The sequence below is a fragment of the Peromyscus californicus genome, unplaced genomic scaffold (assembly GCF_007827085.1).
Source record: "Peromyscus californicus insignis strain IS unplaced genomic scaffold, ASM782708v3 Scaffold_24__1_contigs__length_46423439, whole genome shotgun sequence".
NCBI classification, from domain to species: domain Eukaryota; kingdom Metazoa; phylum Chordata; class Mammalia; order Rodentia; family Cricetidae; genus Peromyscus; species Peromyscus californicus.
This window is the reverse complement of record NW_026294535.1, coordinates 24,425,446-24,451,289: the sequence shown is the minus strand read 5'-3', so window position 1 is coordinate 24,451,289 and position 25,844 is coordinate 24,425,446. Positions and strand designations below refer to the sequence as shown.

At 35.9% G+C, this 25,844-nt stretch overlaps 1 protein-coding gene across 20 annotated transcripts in view; it reads right to left on the bottom strand.

Annotated features, from left to right (window-relative positions):
* Ppfia2 (PTPRF interacting protein alpha 2) overlaps positions 1-25,844 on the bottom strand; it is a 461,179-nt gene that overhangs the window by 12,285 nt on the left and 423,050 nt on the right. For 11 of the 20 annotated variants that reach the window (XM_052753255.1, XM_052753257.1, XM_052753263.1 and 8 more), the window contains 6 exons: positions 21,141-21,222; positions 17,996-18,196; positions 10,569-10,631; positions 9,415-9,444; positions 7,688-7,881; positions 4,491-4,588 (listed from right to left, as the gene is read on the bottom strand). In XM_052753255.1, the coding sequence (XP_052609215.1) occupies positions 4,491-4,588; positions 7,688-7,881; positions 9,415-9,444; positions 10,569-10,631; positions 17,996-18,196; positions 21,141-21,222 (668 nt within the window). The remainder of the gene's footprint in view (positions 1-4,490; positions 4,589-7,687; positions 7,882-9,414; positions 9,445-10,568; positions 10,632-17,995; positions 18,197-21,140; positions 21,223-25,844) is intronic. The other 9 variants (XM_052753256.1, XM_052753259.1, XM_052753264.1 and 6 more) reach the window with 2 other exon arrangements.

Genomic DNA, 25,844 nt, shown 5'->3' with positions numbered 1-25,844 from the left:
TCATATGTACACCATAATGCTCTGTATAAAGAACAAAATTAAAGGAATTAAAGATTAAGTAAGAAAACAATAAAAGATTTTCTCTACTTGCAGAAAAGAAATCAAAGTGTTGATGGTACCCACATTAAAAGCAGCATTTCTGTAAATAGTTTTCTTTCTGAGTAAAATTTATACTTAAACATATATATATATATATATATATATATATATATATATAGTTAAAGTTTTGTTTGCAAAGCTATCATCAACTTGTTCTACTTCACTCATTTGTCATCAGCATGGGTTCCCTCATTCGTAACATTTCAACAAAATGATATCACTGTCCCAAGCAGAATGACTCATTCCCTTGGTGACTGGTCCTACTCTGACCGTAACCTGTACTGGCTCTGACTAATACTTGTGTGAGTATCTCCATTACTTCTGATTTTCAATGTTCTGATATCATGGTGTGTCTTCTACAGAAACCATGACAATGCTATTTTTTAATTTCTGTTTTGAATACACTAGTTAGCGTATCTCTATTTCATATTATTATTCAGATATCTCAATTTCAATCTATCATAATCATACTTGTCTTAGCTTTCATCATTCCTTACCTTTTAACTATTACGTATTTTCTTTTTAATTTTTTTCTAACTCCCTATTACAGTTCTTCTATTTTATATTATTCTGCCACAAGTAATGCTTAAAACTTAAACTATATATTCTTGACTCATTAATGTCTTCTATATCTTGGGTCTTATATCATTTTATAGATATGGACAGCTTCAAATCATTTAATTTCTTTTGCCCCAATATAATCATTGTAGCATTTCAGTTGTTATTTGTTGTAGTTCTGTATAAAATCTAAGCCCTCTAGACATTGTTACCTGCAGGAGTAATAATTTTACAAATACATTCTTTGGGTATGTATCCATACTGCAATTTGTATTAGCTTTGTAGTTTTTCTTCTGTCTAAATCTGTGGTTCTAATATTTATTTTCTGATTCAACTTTGTCTCAGATTCTGTTTCCCTGAAAATGTACTGAATCTGCCATTACTATTAGTGGACTTGTAGATCCCTAACTATTGATTACCTGGACTGGGTAAGTGTGAACAGGTCACACCACTACTAGTTCACTTATGTTTACTAAATTCATAATTTTTTTTTAGACTAATGAGATAACCCTTCTTCAAAAATGATAAAAAAATGAATTTGACTTCACAATGTGCAGATGCAGATGTGCACATAAACATGCTTGCTCATGCTTTTGTAGTATAAGACATATTAGCTTGTTTCTGAAATATATGTCAATCAAAAATCCCCATCATACATGTAGTTAAGAATAATTAAATAACACGGTACATTTATGGCATTGAGACAGATAAACTCTAATTGTAACTTTTCTTATTTGGAACAGCCTCATAGTAATTGTAATATAAATACCTTTCACAGCAAAATTATACCCTGGCATGTATGCTTAATAGGAATCCTCTTGACCTAATGGCTGAAGATCAATGTCAACTGTGTCTTAGCAACAAATTAAAAGTTAGTACATTCTTGACACCTTCCTCTCATCAGAAACCTGGTTTCTAAGGTCAAAGTTAATTAGCACTTCCGGTTAATTAGCACTTCCCATAATAACAGAGCATCTAGTTAGAGCTGAGAGCTATTCCTCTAAATGCCATCAGGGCAATTGTAGGAAGCAGGAGTTACTTATGATCTCACTTGCAGCCACTTATATTTTGATTGTTTGTATGTAACACAGTGAATCAGAGCAGTTTTTTCCTTAGGGCTATAGTCTAAGCCATGACTGCCAAATAATAATAGAACATTTGCTACTGGGCCAAAATGGGCAATTCTCCTCTTTCAGATCAATCTATCTGTAGAGAAATTCATGCCGTGTGATCCGGCATAATGCAAGCTACTTGGGAAATATACTTCAGAAAGAATACAAGAAAGTGGTATCCTACAGACAAAAATCTACTCATGAAACAAAACATCTTTTGTTAGGTCAAACCCACATTCCCTTCTGGGGTCTGTCCTTGGTCCATTAGTTTCTGAATTTTAATTCAACTGTAGAACAATACACTTAAAACAACCTACAATTTCCTGGGGTCCAAAAATAAAGAAAAATCTGAGAACTTGATTTTGACAAAGAAAAAAAATACATTATTGCTTCTTGTTAGCAAGCTAAGTGAAGTGTTAAAAGAAACCCATCATGTATTTATCTACTCACTGGTGAACAGTGTATGTATTTAAAAAAACGTTCAAATATTCATCTTCACAAGCATCCAAGTACAGCTTTCTAGAAGTAATTTAATGTTCAAAATTGCTAGAGATAAATTTTCTGAAGCTGACACAATGAATGTAAGGAAAACCTGAGACAGGTAATCATAAATAAAAAATACAACAGTGTTAAAACTTTAATATGAGAAGAGAGGGATAGGTAAAACATGCCATTTTCTTATGTAAAATAGGCTGTAAAGGAAATTAAGATAAAAAGAGACTTGTACCCACTTTGAACAGTTAATGTGGCATAGTCAATCCCACCCTATGTTATGAAATGCTTGCAAGTGTCAGTTCATGGGTCATGGGAAATGAGAATATAACATAAATAATTTCATCGCTGTGCTGGACAGATTTATGTCAATTTGACAAAATCTAAACTCAGATGAGAGGAGGTAACCCCAATTAAGTAAATGTCTCCATAAGATTAGGTTGGAGGCAGTCCTGTGGGGCATTTTCTGAATTAGTAATCGATGTGGGAGGTCCTTGACTATTGTATGTGGGGCTACCTTTGGGCTGGTGGTGTTCCTGGGTTCTAAAGGAAAGCAGGCTGAGGAAAACACAGGAAGCAAGCCAGTAAGCAGCACCCCTCCATGGCCTCTGCATCAGCTCTTGCCTCCAGGTTCCTACCCTATTTGAGTTCCTGTCCTGACTTCTTTCAATGATGAACAGTGATACGGACTTTGTAAGCCAAATAAACCCATTCCTCCCCAACTTGCAGTTTGGTCATGGTGTTTCATCACAGCAATAGAAATCCTAATGAAGATAATATTTAAAACATTTTTCAAAAACATTTGAACACATTTAACAAGGCTATTCCTCCTTTAAAAAATATGCAGATTAAAATTGTTTACTAACAAAACCAGAGGACTGTGTATGCTTACATCTAACATCCAACAACTTGTTTTTCTTTAATAATCAGAAAGATCTAGTGGTTTGCAGCAAGGGAAAATCCAGTGTATTTGCTTTTTACAACATGTTTTCTCTTCTATATTAAAGTGATATGTTTTTCCTGTGCTAGATGCTTGTGATGTGATATATGAAATGATACGTACTAACGATATGGTATAGTGAAGTTAGTATTGAACCCTTAAGAGGAAACTAGTGGGAAGTCCTTAGGTTAGCCATGGGTCCTTCCCTTGGAAGGGAGTAAAGTGATTCTTGTAGACTTCTTGCTAATTCTCCTAAGGGGGTTGTTATAAATGACTGAGTCTACTAAGACCAAGAATCTTGTCTGCAATGTAACTGTTTATAACCCGTTTGCTAACGTGAGGTTAGGAGGGCAAGGGAGATGCTCACAAAAATCTGTGCCATGCTGTGTGGATTTTTAACCTCACAAACATGGAGATGCATCTCTTCTTTCAAAACTCATCTTACCTTGGATAGTTTGTTATAGTAACTCAAAACTGAATAATAGAAAGGTTAATTATTAAATATATTACTTTTCAAATGTGTTTGCAGCAGGTCTGTCTTTGTACACAGTGATTGCAACAGTTAGTCTTGCAACATGAACATGACTCTGAACTAAAGTTATTAATAGACTGGTAAATTTCAGAGAGGAGACATTGACAGAATTTCCTCATAAATTCCCAATACAATTTTTTATAATTACTTATGAGAAAATTTCTGAGAACTGAAATTAAATTCAAATGCTGTAAACCAAGACGAACATCGGCATCCAACAACTTGTTTTCCTTTAACAATTGGAAAGATCTAATGGTTTCTGACAAATGAACATCTAGTATATTTGTCTTTTAAATTATGTTATCTCCTCAATATTAAGGTGAACAGGTAATTTGGTATGGTTTTAGTGTTCCCCAAATTTTCCTATGTTGGGTTCTTTTCCCTTAGTGGTATAATATACTGCTGTAGAAACAACATATATTTTCTGAATTATAAAGACAATATTCTTTTAAAAATGTTCTACAAAAAGGTCTACAGAGAGCCATTTTTAACATGGGCAGAATACATCATTAATACGTTCAGAGAGATAAATTTACTTCCAGAAAGTCAAGAGTGTGTCCTCAAAATGATTGACCTTACGATGTAGCAATATCTTTTTTTTGAGTCATAACTGAGGAAAAACCAGCAATGACACTTTGAGCAAAATGTGTGATATAGTCTGATGATGATTGTTTCATATACACCATCTTAGGTTTAAGAACAGAGATTTCAAAACCTCCCCAGGAAAAACATTTGTTACTAAACAATGGTGTGTTACCTTTTATTTCATGTTGGCTTGTGTCTCGTCTTCTCTCTAGCTCTTTTCTATCATAATTCAATCTTTTCAAGCACATAATTCCATATTGTAAACTTGTTCTATTTTCAGAAAGGAGAAGACACATTAAATTGCAGCACCAGGTGAAGAATATTCTGTTATTAATTATGGACAACTGTACCTTACTCTCTAGAAGAGCCCATTTATCACTTACATCCACAATAGTTCCTTTTAATTAGTAAGGATTATAGATTTAATTATCTCAAGAATAAAATGTTTCTAAAACAAAGAAAATATTTGATGCATAGGATATTCACAATTTTTAAAATAATGAGAGATAGTTATCTATAGTTCCATAGATATCCATATGTATAGACACATAATTATACATAGTTATCTGGACAGTTACACATCTGTCTTCAATTTAGCATTTTCTACTGTACAGTTTAGCAAATTAGTGTTTTACTCCTTCACAAAGAACTTAATGTCTCTCCTTAGAGACGGGAATAACTTGATAGTAAATCAAAGATTCTTTGACTGATGAAAAAAAAAGGGGTGAATTAAGTAGTAAGGTGGGGTACAAAATATGAAGAAATAGCCACCAACACTAGGACAGACCAGTATGCAATAAAGAACAAGGCAGAGTCTCCCGCCACTCTGCAGAGAGGGTGCTGGGGAAGAGAAAACATCATGGCACGCAGAAGAGTAAGATGCAAGAAAGGTTAGGCTACTAGGGGAACAGAACATTATAAATCGGACTGCAGTACTGTGGATGAAATTTCAGAGATATGGCGATATTGAGACACGCCATGTAGAGCTGAAATTCAGGCTAGCAATTAAGGGGCAGATACAGTCCCCTATGAGAAATCTAGATATGCCAAAGCAAGACTTGCATGCCATGTGTGAGACGCATCCTTGGGGAATTTTCAGAGAGAAAAGATATTAATAAAATGACTTCTTTTTACTTTTGTCTTATTTAGGGAATAATGATCTCATAGCATGTACAACACAGGGAAATGGTGATCCTAGAAGACAGAAAAAAATTAAGGGCATACAGCAGTAAGTATAAAAAGGAAACCTCACAGATGCCCAGAGAGAAGAAATAATAAAATTAGAGTTAGTAATAATAGATTGAGTAGAAATAAAGACTGTAGAAGAGTATGATAGGAAAATAAAAGGGCTTCTAGGTTTAAAGTAACAATCATTGAATATCATTAATTTCTTTTTTTGAGCTGCATTTTTTATTATTATTAAGAATTTTTTTATTCATTTTACATACCATTTGCAGATCCCCCTCTCTTTCCTCCTCCAACCTCTCAGCCTTCCTCCTCAACCTACCCCCTATTCCCCCTCCACCCACGCCCCATTCCCCCTCCACAAGGTTAGGCCTCCCATGGGGAGTCAGCAGAGCCTGGTACATTCAGTTGAGGCAGGTCCAAGCCCCTCCCTGTGCATCAAGGCTGTGCAAGGTATCCCACCATAGGTAGTGGGCTCTAAAAAGCCAGCTTATGCACTAGGGATGGATCATCCTGAGTGAGGTAACCCACACTCAGAAGGACAAGCATGCTACATACTCACTCATAAGTGGATGCTAGGTGTAAAGCAAAGGATAACCAGACTACCACCCACAGCTCCAGAGAAGCTAGCTAACAAGGAGGACCCTAAGAGGGATGCATGGATTGTCCTGGGAAGGGGAAATAGATGAGATCTACGTGAGTAAACTGGGGGTGAGGGAGGCAATGGAGGGTAGGGAATAGGGGGTGAGAACATAAGGGAATGAGATGGTCGAGCCAGAACAGGAACCAAATGGGAGAGTGATAAAAGAGATACCATGATAGAGGGAGACATGGGGACAGGGAGAAGTTGGGTGCTAAGGAAGTTTCACGGGAACCCAGGAATCCACAAGGATGACCCAGCTTAGACTACTAGCATTAATTTCTTAAATGTTTAGCAGTAGATACATATTCAGACATGTACACCAGAGAGTCTATCCACATACACGCACACAGACACACACACACAATACATTTCTGTGTTATGTAATGTGACACAAGCATCTGAAATCCCAGAAAAAAGAACATGAGCGCATGTCTCCCTACACGCATATACTGAAACCTTTACCCACATCATCCAGAATGGAGATGGAACCTTTAAAACGGGACAACCAATTTAAATGATGCCATCAAGTAGACATTAATCTATTATTATAAGAATAAACAATTTGGAAAATCACAGAGAGTAGAAGCGTGTACTTCCAGAGGAAAGGCTAAATATGGACACATAGAGAGGATGGGAGACCTCCAGATAAACAGACATGTCCATACCTTGATCATTCCCTCCACCACCTAGAGGAGGGACTACCAGGCTACAACACAGTATTTAACAAACAGTACCATTCATCATAAGCCCTGATAAACCTGATAGAATATAAATAATCTGAATGAAAGATTTATTCCTTATTATCACATTTTGACAGATTTTAAACAAAACATTCAGCAGTAGTTTTTCAAGAACGTATATGCTAATAACCCAAAATATTCACATTTATGTAAGAACCAAAAGGACAATTATGTCCCTCATAAAAGAGTTTTTTCTAGTATGTCCTTAAGTTACACAGTTTATAATCACATAGCTTCGTAAAGTTTGAAACTACAAATATTCATTTAATGTTCATAAAATGTTTGTTTTGTTCTTAGTGTTTTTTTTTTCATTTTCTTTTATGTGTGAGTGTTTTGCTACCATGCATATGTGTGCACCATGTGCATGCTTGATACCCCTGACAATCAGACGAGGGCATCAGATCAGTGCAGACTGGACTTAATGATGGTTGTGACCCACCATATGGATGCTAGGAATTGAAGCTGAGTCTTCTGTGGGAGCAACAAGTGCTCTTAACCACTAAGCCATCTCTCTACCTCATAGGTAATCCTCTAATATACACCTAAAAAATAATTATAAAAAATCCAATCAAGAAAAAGCCAAAGTGCTCACTATGAGAACAACTTGTGTATGTACCTTTGCGTGTAACATAAACATAGCTCTCCATTAGCAAACCCTTCAATCTTTGCCTGAGCATTTGTTGCATGTAGATGACACAGACCTTCAGACTGAGAAGCCTTCTCTTTCTACTGTCCTATTTTCTTTTGTTAGCTGCATATTGATTATGGTTTCACTTTCACCGTTCTTTTCTGAAAACCTACCGATGGAAACTATCCACCATTTTTAAATGGACACGAAGATCTTTTTTGGTGAGGTGGTCTAACATCCGTGCGTCAACCAAGCATTCCATAAAGTAACTTCTGTACTGAGGCAGCCCCAGGCTGGGCAGCCATTCATTTCCAATCCACTCGTGGTTCATATCTCCATAAGCCAGGGTCTGTAGAAAGACCGGACACTGGAATTGTTTTATAGCAGTCAAGTTTCTTAACCAATAAAATGAGATGGTAAATGGAGGATATTAGCAATTATGATAACTGAAAATTCATCACTATGATACATATGTCAACAAAAAAAGAGATAACATTTAGCCTGAATGTATTTTTATTTACTCTAGCACAAAACAAACTCTGCATAATTTGTTAGAACATTTGCCTGTAAAAATAAGTAACTTCACTGTGTATTTTAAAACAATAAATTTTGTCCAAATATGTGTCTGGTTAGTAAAAAAATCAACATATAGCTAGAGGTATGGTATGCATTTGAAACCTAAAGATTCCATTTCTATACTGGTAGAATTCTTTACTTCCTTTATTCTTAAAGTACTACACCACTTCCCTCCATCAATGATTCTATAGCTATTGTCCTTGTGTCATAGCAAACCCTGATGTGAAACAGAAACCTTAGTAAACAAATAAAGGAAAAACAGGGAGAGTGAAAGACAGCATGCTGACATTATACTATGGGGAAGAGAGTATATTGATCATTCCATTAGGTTCCTAGAGGAATCCTTGACCAGAAATCAGTCAATCTATGTGTGTAAAGCAGCCTTGATCAAAAACTAAGACAGATAAGCTAACTCTTTTTTTGAAAAGTAAGAACCGATCTTCCCACATGGTGTTCAAACAGGTAAAATAAAAAGTCATATCAACTACCAGTACTAAACTCAATTTCTACAAAAAGATCATTCATTTTTGAGAAAATTTAAAGGAAGTATATTATTAATCATTTAAAGGATATTGATTTTAGAGAGTAATCTACTTAGTGAATAGTTGTACTGTGAATTCACAGTTCTAATTATACTATGTAAATATAGCAAGAATTTGGATGTTCTTTTTTTAAGAATTATGAAATTTGTTTCAGTGTGTTAAAATTGACTGTAACCTATGCTACAGCATGCTTAAATATAGATCCTTATAAAGGCACCAAATTTTATTTACTTTCTAAATTTATTCTCTCAGTTGTCCAACCTGTAGAAATGCTGAAAAAAATGTGCACTATATTATTTAATATAAATTTCTGTCTCCTGTGATCAATTTAATAATTGGGATTATCCTCATCTTACACCTGCTGTGCTGACGTCTGTCATTCTTGCACCAAGCCCCCAGTGCTGCTCATGACACCTGAAATCATACAGGCCAATGCTTTACAAAAGTCTTTGTGAGATTTTCCCAGAGCTTCAAATTGTATGATTATATATACCTTGGTTACATATATTACACAGTAATATCAGAGAAATTCAAGTTATAGATCCATTTTTGGAGGAAGAAAGAAAAATTACCCTGTTGTAGATACTATGAAATGATAATCATCTTAGTTACAAAACATGGTGTATAACTATGCACCTATAATATTAGATATAATACTAATTTAAGTATATATAGCAGTCTAATTGCTGAGATAAGTGATGTTTTTAAATATTATGACCTACAGTAGTTTCCTAATTTATATTGCATATTTTACTATGTCTTAAAGTATATGAGTTTCCTACCTGGGCCCAGCTTCCTTCCTCAGATTCTTTCTGGGTTAGCAGCAGGAAGTGATTAATAAAGCAGGTAAACATAAATTAATTTCAAGTGACTATTGAAAAAATTCTACCAGAAGCATAATTGTAATATAGTATGTTAAGTACCATGACATAAGCAGACATGCGCATACTTACACTCATTCAATTTCTCAGATAAAGAGCACACAACAGAGTTTTAATTAACTCTCATTTAAATATACATAAACACACTGGAGTTATGAGTTCTGTAAAAATTTGATCTATTGTTGACTTTATATAAATTTCCAAATTTAGTACAAACATAATTATATGTACCTATGTATAATGAAAAAAGGTTACAGACCAGAAATTAATGAAGTGAATAACTATCTTTCTCTCAAAGCTTTGGGGGCAAACACCCCAAAACAGCCAACCAAGAAAACAGAAGGATGCAACTAAAAATGCAAATTAGCATGTGACTTTGCATTACTACATTTACACCATTACATTACAGATAAGCAAAAATTTTAATGGGAATTAAGGTGAAAGTACTTTAAAATGAAGTTGCTAGAGGTAAAATACATGGTGTGTCCAACTTTGATCCTTTCCATAAAAAAATGACTCTGTAAAAACATCACATTTTTAAAGCTGGTGATTAGAATCCTTGAAGTCATTTTAAACGGTACTTTTAAAAGTCAAATGAATATAACAACACTTCAATTTTTTTTCCTAGAGGTCTACATGTGGGATAATATAGCCCAAGAAACTACATAATTACATTAAAAGTGATGATTCAATGTAAGCTTTTCTACAACTGATTAAGTTTGATTTAGTAATATATATATATTAATATATATTCTTATGGGTATGTGCTAAGAAGTACTATCAAAATTTCCAGTGTTCCTAAATTTTAATAAATTATTTATTGCTATTTGCATATTACAACAGTGGATCATAGACACTTAGGATAAGAAGCACATGACATCTAACACTTTCATTTTCAGGTGTCAAACAAATATACTAAAGTAAATATATAATCCAAACATCAGTTATCTCTGTGTGTAACTGTATACCTCATTTCTTTGGTTTATAGTATATCAATTCCTGTCTTTTCTTTTTTTATGTATAAACACTTTTGTTTGGGTTCAACAAAGACTAACCGTTTTTGCTGGAGCTGCAAGGTTTTCCATTTCTTCATGGGTCACCCAGACATTGCCTGAAGGCTAGTGAGGAGCCCAAAGGAAGCAGTGTCATCCATGGAGGAGAAACCAGGGTAGAGAGAAAGGAGGCACCTCTGTCAATCAACAGCATTGCATACACACCACATCAGTCCTGCTCTACTCATGCATCACAAGTTGACACTCTAGAGCCATTTTTTCAGTTTCTCAAGGGACTAATCAGACAGAGACATGCTGTGATGCTCATATTCTCTTAGTTCTTTGGCTATTAAATAAAATAATGCTTTGGAAAAACTTCATGTTCCAAAAGAATGTAGTCATCAGGTTCAATTTTGTAAAATGACAAACTAACTATAAAATAATGTAGCATTGCTCTTTTTCTTATAAGGGGTTGACTCAATATATGAGTTGTTTATCAAGGGAATTTCATTCACATACTTTTATTCATCAATGTACTGGGAAACAGTAGATTGACTGTTACAGAGAAGATGTAAACCTCACAGAGTGTTTGAAAAATGCATTCCCTGCATTCTTGGAGAAGAAAAAGACCTGAAACGTTATTTTGAGATACTATTGATTTAAATAAGTTATTTCTCAGCCTCATCAATACTGTCAAATTCCCAAACATTCATTTCCTTATTATTCAGTCATATCACCATTTGTTGTAGTTTGAATGTGAGATGTCTTCCATGGGCCCATGTCTTTGAACAATTAGTCTCCAAATGGTGATAAAGATGAGGAAGGGTTATGAAACCTTTAGGAGGTAGAACTTTATTGGAAAACTGAGTCACTGTGGTCAGGCCATGCGGTCCACTTCTGTCTACATGTGCTTCCTAAGTGTGGACACAGCTGATCTGCTTCCTGTTCCTGCCACTATGTTTCCCTGCCTGCTGCCATGCCTTCCCCACCACGATGGACTGTACCACTCTGAAACTGTAAGACAAGGCAAATTCTTTCTCTTTTCACTTGCTTTTGTCAACATCAGAGGGATAACGAAGACACAGTTATAATATGCTTTTCTTGTGTTTGTGAGCTAAGACCTTTGCCCCAGCATCACACCCATGCCATGGCAGAGAAACACAAAATAAACTTTTTTTTAAATACAATGCACTATTCTTTTGGGAAGTCTCTCCTTTTTTTCTCTAGCCATATAATCTAATATTATCTCTACATACTATATAATCGATAATTTGAATTTAAAATCTGCTTATTAACATAGGAATCATAATATTATTTAAGGTTCTTTCCACTGGATATCACTCCATATAAAATTTCACAATTTCTTTCCAGGAAATACATATGCAAATTTATCCAAATAGTAACACTTACTGGTTCTTTGTTTTAGAAGGAGCAGAAAAGGCAATGTCCAAATATCACAAGCTACTCATGGAACGTTGTTCTACACTTCACCTAATACCATGTTTGACTTTCCTCATAGGTAATGAATAATGTATTTTGATATAAATTTAGAAGTAATTATATGGAAAATAAAATGAGTATTATTTGATATGAGAGAAATCTTACATAAATTATATACTAGTGAATCATACATATTATTCTTACATGTATACTATATATATAATATGCACAAACATTTCTCTAACAAAGACTTACACAGTGAAGATTCTTAATTTTAAATAAATCAGAAATGTTAAGAGGGCTAAATGTCATATATATGCACAGAATTCTCATACTTAGCTGCTGCAGAATTTAGGTATAGCCAGTTTTTTTTATAGAATAAAATTGCACACTTATGCAACAAATTTACAAGAGCCACTCATATCACTGAAAGTCTGACTAACGCTGACTTGTGCAGATTCCCCATTGATTCTGACGCCAAATAATGATGATCTTGCTCTCCCCATAATGGCCTTGACCGGTGTTAACTCTATTGGAGCAGGACTCTTCCACTGGTTTTCTGAAATCCTGCCCTGGGGGGTATGCAAAGTACTGCAGGATTGGTAAGATTCTAGAAGCTACGGTTGTATAATTATCTTCACTTACAAAATGAGCATAATTCCAGGGCAATTTGTGAAAACAGGATTGCCAAACTTTTGGAAGTTGCATGTTAAGAAGTTACATTTCATGTAAAATGTACAAGTTACTTTCTTAAAATGGGCTTTTCTTTACTATCTCTTGTATGTATGAGACAGAGTGAGTGTAAGCATGGTGTAGGCACATATTTTCAGTGTCTGTACAGTTGGGTTCAAAGGTCAGATGAAAGTTTTGAGTGTCTTCCTCTATCTCTTTCTGTCCTGTTCCTTTGAGGCACAGTCTTTCCCTGAACACCAGGCATGAGCATTCTTGGCAAGGTTGGATGTCAGCAAGCTCTAATGATTCTCTTCTCTGTGCCCATTGGAGGAGTTTAAAACATGTGCAAGATTCCTGGTTTGTTATGTGAGTGCTTGGATCATAAAACTCATAATTATATAGTGAGCACACTTCAACACTGAACCATCTCCACAGTCCATGATACATACTTTCGCAGAAATTTTTTTGCCATATAATTTTGTGAAACAAAACACCAAATAGCTTTTCTACAGTCCACTCAGGTAATCAGTAGTTGAGGCTTGGGGTTGTTTGTTTGTAATCATTTGTTTGTCGACAGTAGCTCACTCTGAAGTCCCTCCTGACCTATATATATCTCACTAAGTATTCTTGGCTGATCTTGAACTCATAGAGCTCACCTGCCTCTGTCTCTTGAGTCCTGAGATTAAATACATGAACTACCATTCCAGAACAGCTGAAGTTTTAATGGGTTTATTCAGTTTAATCATCCTCACATCCAGTAAGTAAATTAGTCAATCAGTTTACTTTCTTCCCAGTACCTTCAGAGGACTCAGTCCTCATCTGAGTGTCAGTTAGAGGTTCAATGCTTCAGAGATGAGCAGAACAGCTTGTCTAGGAGGCTACGAACAATCAAAAGAATCTTGGCCTTGAAAGCGAGGTTGAAGGACATACCAGTAGTAGTTTGGACAAGAATAAGGACCAACGTCAAAGAATCTGTGGCTCTTTGAGAAGCTTACTACCATAGCAGTTTATGCTCAATTCTCAAATAGATGTGATCCATGAAATAAAAATTACTATCCGTCTCAATGGCCAACATCATCTAGCAGGTGATTAATAAGATCCCAAGTGCATTTCAAATTACTATGCTGGAAGTTTGAGTTCCTGTATTGCCACTATTCAGTAATTGCCCTAGAATGATGGCAAAATGTCTTTAAACATCAAATTCTCCATGTCTAAAAAAGAACAAAGTACATACTTCATACTGGATTAAATCATAACACAAGAGCAGACTAGGATGAGGAGATAAAACTGGTCCATGAGGCTAAATTTAAGGAAGTATTCATTTTCAAAGTCATGGGAAAGCAAGGTTGGCACTGATAATGTAAGCTTCCTTAAACTTTGAGTTTTCCTTGGCTCGCTTTCTCCATTTAAGTGAAGATTGGGTAGAACACTTACAAGGTATTATTAAGTGAGACTTAGGAGGAAAACTCCTAAAGGATGTTATGAATTCTAGTCCGTACCTAATTATATCATTCAGGAAGAAACTATGGCAGGAAAATAAATATTACATGAACTCAAAGTATAACTCACAAAAGTTAATCAGGGGAAATAGTTTTCCGACTGTCAACATTATAAGAAATCAACTGTCCAGACCTCAGACTATTCATATTTGCTCAAAATACATTTTGTTATTAACTCTGTCACTTTGAAGTATTGTTCATTTTATAGGTGAATTACAAAGTAAAGTAACTTAAAATTTACTATTTAAATCTTCTGGAGTGATCTTAAAGTTGTGGTTGTTTGTGGACACATGTATGTGTGCAGGTGATCCACAGATCAGTGATTTGGATTACTGACTCTCCAGCCCCTGGTATATTTTTGAACAGAATTTTATGTGAAAATTTTGTTTTGCAAAGCAAATGGCATTTGAAATATAAATGAGCAAATGGTTCTGTGAAGATGGAGTACAAGGAAGAAATTAAATGCAGTAGAGTAACTTTAAGAGGCACAACTCTACTTGTTATATGCATTTTGCATCAGTATATTGCTTAATGCATATAGGCTCTATGACTAAAGAGCTTTAAATCATTAGTAAAAAGGCAACTATCCCTTTAATTCAATGGAAACACTGAAAATTTTCAGGAATGCCCAGACAGCTACTAGAATAGATTAAACCATTAAGTTTACGAGTAGTTTAAAAAATTTAAATACAAGCAGTGAGATAATTAGTGGCTAAGACAGGGGGAATGGCAACATGGTTTGACATTTAATATGTTAAGAAAATAAATTGTCCATATACAATGTGGCTATAAACACATTTTATGCAATAATGTATGTCCATGTACCTATTTTGCACATACTGGAATTATTAAATATTTTGGTAGTGATGTTTATATAAATTATATTATCTCTATAAAGAAGAGACGGAAAGATTAAATTTATATTTTAATACTTGAGGAATATATTTATGCTATATTACTAATTTTGAAAGGAAATCACAAAGTACTGTGTACTAGAATAAGGAAAAAGACAAACAAATCCCCATTAAAAAGTTAATGAAAAATTAATAAAAAAAGATTCTTTTTTTTTTCTCTGTGCTTTTTCCAATCATGGTCTCAACAAATAGCCACACTAGTGGAAACACATGAACTATGAACCAATAGTTGAGGAGCCCCCAACTGGATCAGGCCCTCTAGATAAGTGAGACAGTTGATTAGCTTGAACTGTTTGGGATGCCCCCAGGCAGTGCCTTAGTATATGAGCTGGCTGTTTGGAGCCTGGGGCCTATGCAGGGACACTTTGCTCAGCCTGGGTAAAGGGAGGAGGGGACTGGACCTGCCTGAACTGACTCTACCAGGCTGAGCTGAATCCCCAGGGGAGTCCTTGCCCTGGAGGAATTGGGAATGGGGGGTGGGCTGGGGGGAAGGCGGGGGGGGGGGATGGGAGGAGGGAGGACAGGGGAATTCGTGGCTGATATGTAAAATTAAATTAAATTATAAAATAGAAAAAATAATATAAAAAAAGATTTCTTTTTTTATACTCTGCTTCTGTCTCACACGTAGGAATTAAACAATTTCAGCTCATACTGAACTCACTATTCAACGTGCCTTCCTTACTGTATTTTTCTGGGGGGCAGAATTCAGAGCTATGTATAGTTTATATCATCTGTATAACTGGGAAACATGTTCTATAATGACTGTGTGTGTGAGTGTGTGTGTGCGTGTGTTTGTGTGTGTTTGTGTGTGTGTGTGCACATGCATATGTGTGTACATGCTCTTGTGTCAATGATATGGATGTGTATATATATATCTAAGTGTGTGTGTGTGTGTATATATATATATATATATATATATATATATATATATATATATATATGTAGAAGCCAGAATTTGGGCTTAGGTGTCCACCTTGATGGTGTTGCACTTTATTGAGGCAGGGTTTCTTGCTGAACTACGAACTTAGAGGTTCAGCTGGGCTCCCTCCTCCATTTCCCATCTTTGCCTCCCAGTACAGGGCTTAAAAGTATGCCAAAAAACTCACCGAGTTCTGTTTTTTTTTTAACCTGGGTCTGCAGATCTAAATCCCTTTTCCCCACGTCACATGGCAAGAACATTATCCATTGAAACATTTCTCAGCCCTGCAATGTTTATGTTTTAGGTGAATATTTAGAATAATTACAATGTACCCGATGACAGTTTTAAGGCCTTGGGCAACCATTGGCATTATCCTTGTTTAGTCTCGTCTAAGATGAGCCAAGAAAAGAGATCGTTTAAAAAAAGATGTTTAAATGTATACGAAATGTTAATTCATGGTAGGAAAGAAACCCAGATTGTAGGGCTTTTATCAGAAAGCTTTTCAGAGATCAATAAGTGAGAGGTGTATTGGGGAGGTCTTGTGATCCTGAAGTTGGAAGAATGTTCTAGGGACAACAATAACACGATAAGCTTTTGAGGCCAACTGCAGCTAAATTCTGAGTATCTTCAGCAGTCCTCATTTTTGTCTGCTTTTGAAACAACTCCGTGTAGTTTTATCTTTAATCTGTAATTTAACTTGCTTCAGGGTAAACATCTTAGGGGAAAATGTGCTTTTTTTCAAAACATGTTTCTACTAAGGAAGGGATTTGCTTTTGCAACTTAACGAAATGAGATAGTATATCCTGTTCTTTAAACCTGGAAGTTGGAAGTCTGACTGGACTGATTTGTGCAGGATTTGAATATGTAAAATGTTTCTTCATACTGGATTTACTTCTGGGAGAAGAGAACTCTCCATAAGCCAGTTACAATGCTATTTTCTCAGTTGTAAATACTCATAAAAGCCTTCAGAGCTGAATTTGGTTTACAATAATAAGAATTTTAATGGCCTCAAATATTACTGTAAGTATATTCTAAATTACCTCTAGCTGGAATATATTAACAGAGTACATGCTTATCTACTTAAAATAATATTGTAAGTAGAAATTACATACATATTTCTTACACTGCATTGAGGAAGTAACTAAAATGTAATTATACAAGAAATATGCACCTCTTTGAAATCTTACCATGTGTTTCTGCCTTTAGAATCTAGTATACTTGGGGGTGGTAGTAAATATAGCAGACTCAAATAAAATTTTTTAAGGTAACCTAAGGCCATCTTAGAAATACATTGACGTCAGTTTTGTGCCCGAAAGCTGCAATAGAGCAATACCACTTTTCTACACCAATTTATTTTATTTTCTCGTATTTTGCTATGTTGTGTAAGATGTGGGGCTGGAGAAATCTAGTTAACACAAGAAATTATACATTTATCATCAAAAACTTACTAAATAGTGAGACAAAATATCATTTGAGAATATTTCTTGATGATATTGAGTGCACTTTTTATTCTGTTATTTCATAATGCTAGTTTATGGATACAATTATTAAAGGGATTGTAAATGGGTGCAAAATTTAAGAGGAACATTCCAATTTGTATTTATAAAATATCAAATCATGCACAATTTTTAACATGAAATTTTTTATAAGTAATAAATTAACCAGTACATCTTCAGAAACCTGTAATGCTTTGGGATAATTCCAAGAAGATGTTAGATTTCACTAAAAACAAAATTAAATTAAATTAAAAAAAAGGAGTTTATGAAATTCAGTAAGCTTTGGGATCTTTCAGCTTGGGACGAAAATTTAAACTTGCATTTACATGCTAGCTCTGAAGTCCATCTTGGTGGCAGCTCTTGAGTCTGATAGGAATTAGAGCTCCTGGATTAAAAAAAAAACCTATTCAAAGTAGCAGCACAGTTAATGAAGAGCAAGTCGCATCTCTTTAAGGTGACACTGACACTCATGCAGACACTGAAATATGCTTTGTGAGCTTAGGTCACTATGAGGTCAGCCGCAGGGATAGAGGGGTGCGCATTGACTCACAGTGCGAGATGTAGGAGGAGCTGAAGGACTTGTGAGGGACACCATCTCCTGGATAGCTAGTCTGAGCTTTAAACGATGCAGAGGGTTGCTGATTCCAATCTCCCTTTGGATTTCCGTGTCCGACAGAGCCGACATGATGGCTCCGCTTTTCACATTGGCTCTGCAGGCTGCCACGTACCAAGCAGGCATTCCCAACCAGAGCTGTTGGGTTGGAAAAAAAAATATAGAGGTTAGAATAATCTTAGTGATTATCTGCCATGGTTGAATCTTCATTACAACTTGACGGGATTTTAGGCTCTCCTGTGAAGCATACATCTGGGCATGTCTGTGAAGAAATTTCCAGAAAGGTGTAACTAAGCAAAACAACCAGTTTGTAGGTAGAACAACCAGTAAGTGGCAGTTTCAGAATAATAAAGACCCACAAGCAAGCTGAACATTAGCATTGTCTTCCTGATTGATGGTGCACTGGACCAGCAGCTTTACAATCCTTCTGCCATACTTGCGTCCCTTCTAGCCTTCCTGCCTTCCTTTCTATAAATGACTGCATATTCAAAATGGGAGCCCAAAGAAATCCTTCCTTCTTTCAGTTGCTTTTATTCGTTTTTTTTTTCACACCAACAGGAAAGCTAACTAATATATCATTTTAGTGTCTTTTTAGGTCCTCTAGATAGTCGAGATTTATTTTGCACATATAAATCTGTCGTTTACAACTCCATGAGATAAATGTTACCAATATTGGCTAGAGAGATAGATATATAAAGATGTTGAGTATATGTTCCAAACAACAGTTAGTAATTAAATTGAGATTGAGATATTATGGTTTTAGAGCTACACTGGTATCAATTATTAGGGATAGGTAGCAAATTTCTTCTTGTGTAAAATGACAAGAACTGATCCATAAGTTCCAATGAGTAAGTGGCTTAAATGGTCTTTATTTAAATAGTATATTATAATTCTCCTTTTGAATTCTGAACAAAGAGATAGTTTATCTCTTATAGATTGAGACAGGTCCACCATTGCTAGCCTTGTGATTTTCAACAAAGCATGAACCTTAGCCAAACCAAATTTTCCACTCAAGAACTTACATTTGAACCACAAAACTAGTGATATAATACATCCTTGCTTGGAATAACTTGTTATTCAAAAGTAGATAATTGATACAGACATGTTTCTTTCTATGTATCCTACAACATAATGTCTATAATGGGAAAGAGACAAGAAACAGAATATCAAATCTGAATCAGTGTGGCTTGGGTTGTGGCTAAAATCAAACACACGATATAAAGATATAGTAGTTATTGTATGGTTCATGCTGAGTTCCAGAAAGGGAAGAACATTAAGATTAGGCTTATATTGATGAGGACACTAGAGGTTACCGATGATTGGCCGTCTCTCTTGGTGCATAAACTAAAACTCTTTAAGATAACTCCGCATCTACATACCTTCACTCACCCCTAATGATTTCCTAGCCACCATCTAAGATGTTTGAATTTCCACTCTGGTTAACATTACACAAATGTTGCCAATCCATTGTTACAAGCGTCGTCTGTGATTAGACACTGAAGAGTTTTTGAGGTGGATAAATGATGTGGGAAGGAGCAGACTGCCTCCCACACTGGATTCTTTACAGGCTTTGCACACCCGGAGGAGGAAAGGAGGTAAAAGTTAAGGGTTCCCATTCATGGTCTCAGCATGCTTGTTCATCTTGTTTATTCCATTTTGTGATTTGAGTCACATTAGGAAATACATGAGGAGCAATTTCAGCATCCAAGATATGTTTGATTAGCTCTGGCTTCACTGGCTGTCATTTCCCAGGACTTTAGTGTTAGTAAATCTGTTTTTTGTTTTTGTTTTTGTTTTTTTAATCTGAAGGATTTCTTCATCCTTTGTCAAAATAGCAACCAACTCTCTGTCAAACCATAGCTCATTCTATTGGAATTTGAATGACATCGGAACAAAGAATCCCTGTCATTGTTGAGATGTGATTTTTTTAAACCTTTCCTCTAGTACTCAAAGGGTTATTTTTTGACATAGTAATTTAAAAGACAGGTTTGAAGAGGTAACTTCAGTAATTAATTACTTTGAAAGAATATAACAAAAGCAAAACACAGGCTGATTTCAGTCAGTCCAAAAAAGGAAACTAACCCAAAAAGCATGCTTTTATATCTACCTGTCTAAGTGAATATTTTTAAAGCAAAATAAGCTTTAATTTTTTTTCTTCACCTGATATTTACTTGAATCTGAATATGATATAAAGATAAAGTTAAGTTACTTTATAAACCTTAATTGTTTCAATGTATATTACTGTCTTGGGCAGGCAAGAAAATCCTCAATACTTTCCCCTGACATCAACTATCCTAGGGGCTGCAACTGGATCATGTAGGAGAAGTGAAAGCAAAGGTCAGTCAGTGCTACTGGTTTGTAACATGGAGCCAACCTGGGGTCAAATATGCCTTTCCATCACTGTCAGAGTATTTTCCTTCATCCTGTCAAATATTACTTTATTTTCTACAGCATTGTATTGTAGAGGAAACACTGAATGCTGTTCTTGTTATATCTAACTAAATTTAATCAATTGATTAATCAATCAACTTAATAATCATAAAGTAACCTGAATTCTTATGTGATTTAGACAAAGGAGGAAACATAGGTCTCAGCCTTTTGTTTATTCACAACAGTTGAAACCGAACCAGTCCATAGCCATTTTAGGAAATTAATTATTCACAAAGGAAGAAAATTTCAGACAGCTCATCAGCATTTACTTCAGTGAGTAAAAAATTTGTTTTTAATTATTTTTTCTTTCTTATTGATGAGGGCTGATGGACAGGAGATGATAGTTCCTCAAAACCTCCAAAGCATGGCAGTAATTATTTATCCTCCTATGAATAAGGACAGAACATGAAGAGGACAGGATGTGAGGACACTTCTGGTTACACAATTGCATGTTCTGTTCTGTCCCACTGCAAGAAAGAATCTGTGCTATCTCCATCATCATAAGTCCATAGACATGTATGTATGTGTTTCCTTTATGAGAACTGATATGATACAGGGAAGCTTTGATTTCAGAAATCGGGCTTTATCTGCCTCCAAATAATCAAATTAGCAATGATTGACTGAAGCCAAGTCTTTGGCTTGCTTTGCTTACCTCCAGCCAAGCGACCACAGTGGGTCCGTCCCACTGGGCAAAAGGTAATCCTTTTCTACGAGCTTCTTCAAGGAGTTCATGCCTGAAGTACAGCAAAGAGCACTTGTTAGGTAATATGGAAGGAGATGCTTGTGGTTGATTTTAAACCACCAGTAAGCCCTTGAAAGTGTTTAATGAGGGGTGACACAGAATGACAGGATTCCTTCTTCCTTTGAGACACATATGGAAATCCCCCTTTGATTTCATTGAGTGAAACATTAATATTTAAAAATAATTTTCTCCAACATTTATTCGCCAAGATTTGAACACTTGTTAATCAACTAAGTTGAGCTGCATTATCAGCCAATATTGCTTCCATTTAGCAAGAGAACAGCTCACATATTCATATGCAATTATACATTCTGTGATCTAAATCTGACTTTTGAATATGCCCTTCTCCAACACCTTTACTCTCTTAATGACAGGGGCAAAGCTTGTATGTTAAAACACAAGACACATTTGGTGTTTTTAGACCTGTTGTCATGATGTTTACTTTGAACATGAACAACATTCTATTTTAGAAGTTAGTCCCTGGCCTTGATTGTTTTTAAGATCTGAACAAAAAAACTAATGAATTTGATCCTTTGACTATACAAAACCCTTGCCTCAAACTTTTGCTGATACATGTTTGAAATACAGCATACACTGTTTTCCATGGAATGTTTATTAAGATAAAAGTGAATAGTGGTGAAGGGTACACCAAGCCAAGAAGAGAAGCTGGGGAGGTCTGAGGTTTGTGGCAATCAGGAGATAAAGCATGTTCTTAAGCCAAGAACAAACACTGTAAAGCAAAGACCCTGCCATCTACTGTTTATAGTTAAAGTCTTATAACTGACCTGACTATTCTGAAATCTTACAAGCTTCTGAACTCCCACACACATGCTCCTGTAGCTGTTCTATTGCTTTATCCACTCTCCAATCTTTTGACTTCTCAAAGACAGCTGAAAACCATGTCACATTTGAAGACTACACCAATATCAGTTGGTTTCCTTCACTAGGAAACAGTGTAAAGTGCATAATTCAACAGATTTTAATTCATAATCACTATTATTTATTAATGAAAAGCTAAGACATTAGTAAAAATAATGCTTTTCTGATAGCAGCACATCATATGTAGGGCTACACACATATGTATGACTGCATTACCTCCTAAGAGTTTAGAATTGACATCAGTTAAGTTCCAAACCCAGGACAAACAGTTGAGGTGCTTATTTAAAATATCAAAGCTGGACCTGGCCACTAGGTTCTCCAGGTATCCCTCAGTCCCTACCTGTTACTGGGTGTGGATCATGGCATAACCACACCCTCTACCCTGAACTCTCCAGCCCAGGGACTGGGCTGCCCTCCCCCCAGATGTTATTCCCTATATAATCTAGACATTTTGGTCACTCATGCACTTCTTGTACCTTTGGCCTCCTGGCTGCTGCATCTGGTTTTCCTCTCTCCCTTCTTCCCCTCCCCCTCTCCCACATGGCTCAGCTCAGCCTTGGTCATGTCCACTCTGGACTCTCCCAGATATCCGTGCCCCTGACTATGTTGTCTCATATGTTTACAATAAACTTTCTCCTCCTCCAATCCCAGGCGCAATCTTGTCTTTTCCTTTCCTTCTTTCTTTTTTTTTTCATTCAAAATTCATGTTCAAAATAATAATTTATTACTGAAATAGTGGAATCAAATTGTATGCAATCTCAAACTATTATATATATCCATTCAGGGATATAGTGAGAAATATATTTCTGTACCTCTGTATGCATAATCTTATATGCAAACAATAAAAGCGTAGTATAATAATTGCTTTATTCCTAATGTATGTCTTTCATGCTAACAAATATATCATGGATGTCATATACGAACTCCCAAACAAAGCATGTGGTTATTACCCATTACAAATAAATTACTTACTTAGTATGGAAGATTCATATATTAAAATATGTAAGAGAATGCCTTTGGATACAAGAGGTTTTGTATTTTTCAATAGACAGTATAAAAAAAATACATGACAACCTAGTAAGGGGCAAAGAAAAAACTGAAGTTATAGTAACTTAAAAGACCTAAGTTAACTGCTGTTTGAATTGAGGAGACAGTAAAGGTACGTTCTGCACATAAACTGTTCAGCAGCTGGGAATGTGTACAGGGACACAGAGGCTTCAAATTCACAGTGGAAAGCACAAACATTCTCAGGTGTAAGTCTCTATCTCATCACCCCGTTCCCTTGGGCTTCCCAGTGACAATCCACTGAAAGTCTGTCTCCAGAAACTTAGTCTCACCCTGACAGATGTATTTATAGAAGTGGGACAAGGTATCAAATGTCCAACAATTCTGTATTGTGCACATGCCCCCAACCTGAGCCTTATGCTCAGTGACTTAGGTAGACACCTGAATGTGGTTTTCAGAAGATCCCATGTTAGACACTGCAAATGCATGAAACTGTCCAAATGCATTTGACACACAAACAGACGCTTCCACAAATGGATGCGTATCCTGATCCTAACAGTTTTGCTTAATCATCACTGTTTTGCTTGCTGACAATGGAGAGGATGGTGACGGTTTTGTAGATGTTGAGGTGGCTTTGAATAGCAAACAGGAAGTGTACCAGGAAATCATGCTAAGAACACATGCAGGGATCGACTTACTATGGAGTGTGTGTGAGAAAATTTAGAGGAGTCCTCAAGAGGACTGAATTATCATAGTTGTGACATCCTATTCAGTATTGAGAGGTGTACAGGTACTCCGTCTGAGTGACATTGCGTGGGCAGAAACACACATGTGTTTCTAAACATCTTTATTCATTTAGTAAGTGAGAAAGAAATGACAACAGCCTGAAAAGATCCTGTTACTTTAGGAAGTAAAAAATATGAGTGATAGAAAACATTTTTAAAGATTAGAATGCTTCACTCCTCACCGATTCCCTAATAAAGAACTAATTGGAACCTGAAATGGGGGGAATCCTGTTAAAACTTGCATTTGACCATGCATCACTTCTCTCCCATCACATGGCCTGTACAGCTACGTAGATCTAATTCTCTGACTTCATTCTTACTCCATTCTCACACTTCACCTAGTAATATTCCATTCCATCTCTTGCCTTCTCTTTTCCAGTCTCCTTAGGCCGTTTCTAAGCCCACTGTTTTCTGTAGCTCTCCTTCACAGCATTGAACTCCGTGTTCTCCATACAGGTTATAAAGTCAAGAGGACCAGTATTTCCACACACTCTGTTGTTTATGGATACATTTTATATTGACAAAAAGCCATTCATAGAAAAATATGCTCTTAAAACAGTTGTGAATGTTATATGTGTATATACACTGTGTGTGTGTGTGTGTGTGTGTGTGTGTGTGTGTGTGTGTGTGTGTGTGATTATGCATATGCATGCATGTGCACTCTTGTTTACATGAGTGTTTTGGTGCTGGGCATAAAACTCAGGTCCTTGTGTTGCTACACAAGTGCTCTTACTCAGTCATATCTGCAGCCCTCCCCCTATGTGTTTAGTTTATTTTTGTTTTGTCTTACCAAGTGTTGTTTTGTTTTGTTTTATTTTGAGAGAGAGAGAGAGAGAGAGAGAGAGAGAGAGAGAGAGAGAGAGAGTCACACTCTGTAGACCAGGCTGGTCTATAACTAACTCACTCTGAAATTCAGGCTAGCCTCAGATTGTGGCAGTCCCCCTGGCTCTACCTTGCAAGAGCTCAGATTGTCGGAATGAGCTGCCGAACCAACGGAAGCAATTTTTTTTTCTTATTTTACTACATATCTATTTTTACGGTCTTATTGTTTTGTTTTATTTTGTTGGAAATAGGGTTTTCCTGTGTAACCATGACTACTTGGAATTTGCTATGGAGTCTAGGCTAGCCTTTAATTTGTAGCAATTCTCTGGTTTCCACCTCTACAATAAAAGGAGTAAAAGTCTATGCCAGCATGCCTCACTGCAAATGTTGAACTGTGTGCCAGACACCATTTGATTTAGTGAGTCTTCAGTCAATTGTGTTCTATGTTTTAATTTTACTTATTTATTTTTTATAGTACAAGGACCACGTTTAAACTTCTATGTCCGAAATAGTGCAAAAATGTATTGTGTCTCGTCTCACTTTGACTTCTTTTCCCCCTCATAATACTATTGGTTCTAATTGATTCCAAGAACTTGATTTAGTTTAGGATCACTGCAGAAAACCTAGTTATGATGCTATCCAGTGTGCTGAGTAGTTCTATTCTCTTTATGAATAGAAATAATGACATGATTGTGTGGGAACTTATGTAGCAATCTGGTCCCTAAGAACGTTCTGGTTTTACTTAAATCACAACTCTCATAACATAATAGCTTCAGTAAGATAACTCAAAGAACTGGACAAAGGAACCTGATTCGGCCACTGACATCGGATTGCTAGGGTTGAATCCCAAGCAATAACCTTAATGCCATGAATTTGAGACCGTAGAGGTGACTGGCTGAGTCTATGTGTGGACTTATGCTACATGAGAGTAATGCCCGACTTCCTTAATCATAAGCCAAGGGAAGAATCAGTTATGTGCAAACAAATACGTGGACATGGAGACTTGTGAGGAAATCAATGTTGCAAAGGTAACATGCGTAGTATTGTAATAGAAATGAATGAATTTAATATATGATGATCTGTTGGCAAATATTATTATTATTATTAATTTTGTTTCTTGAGA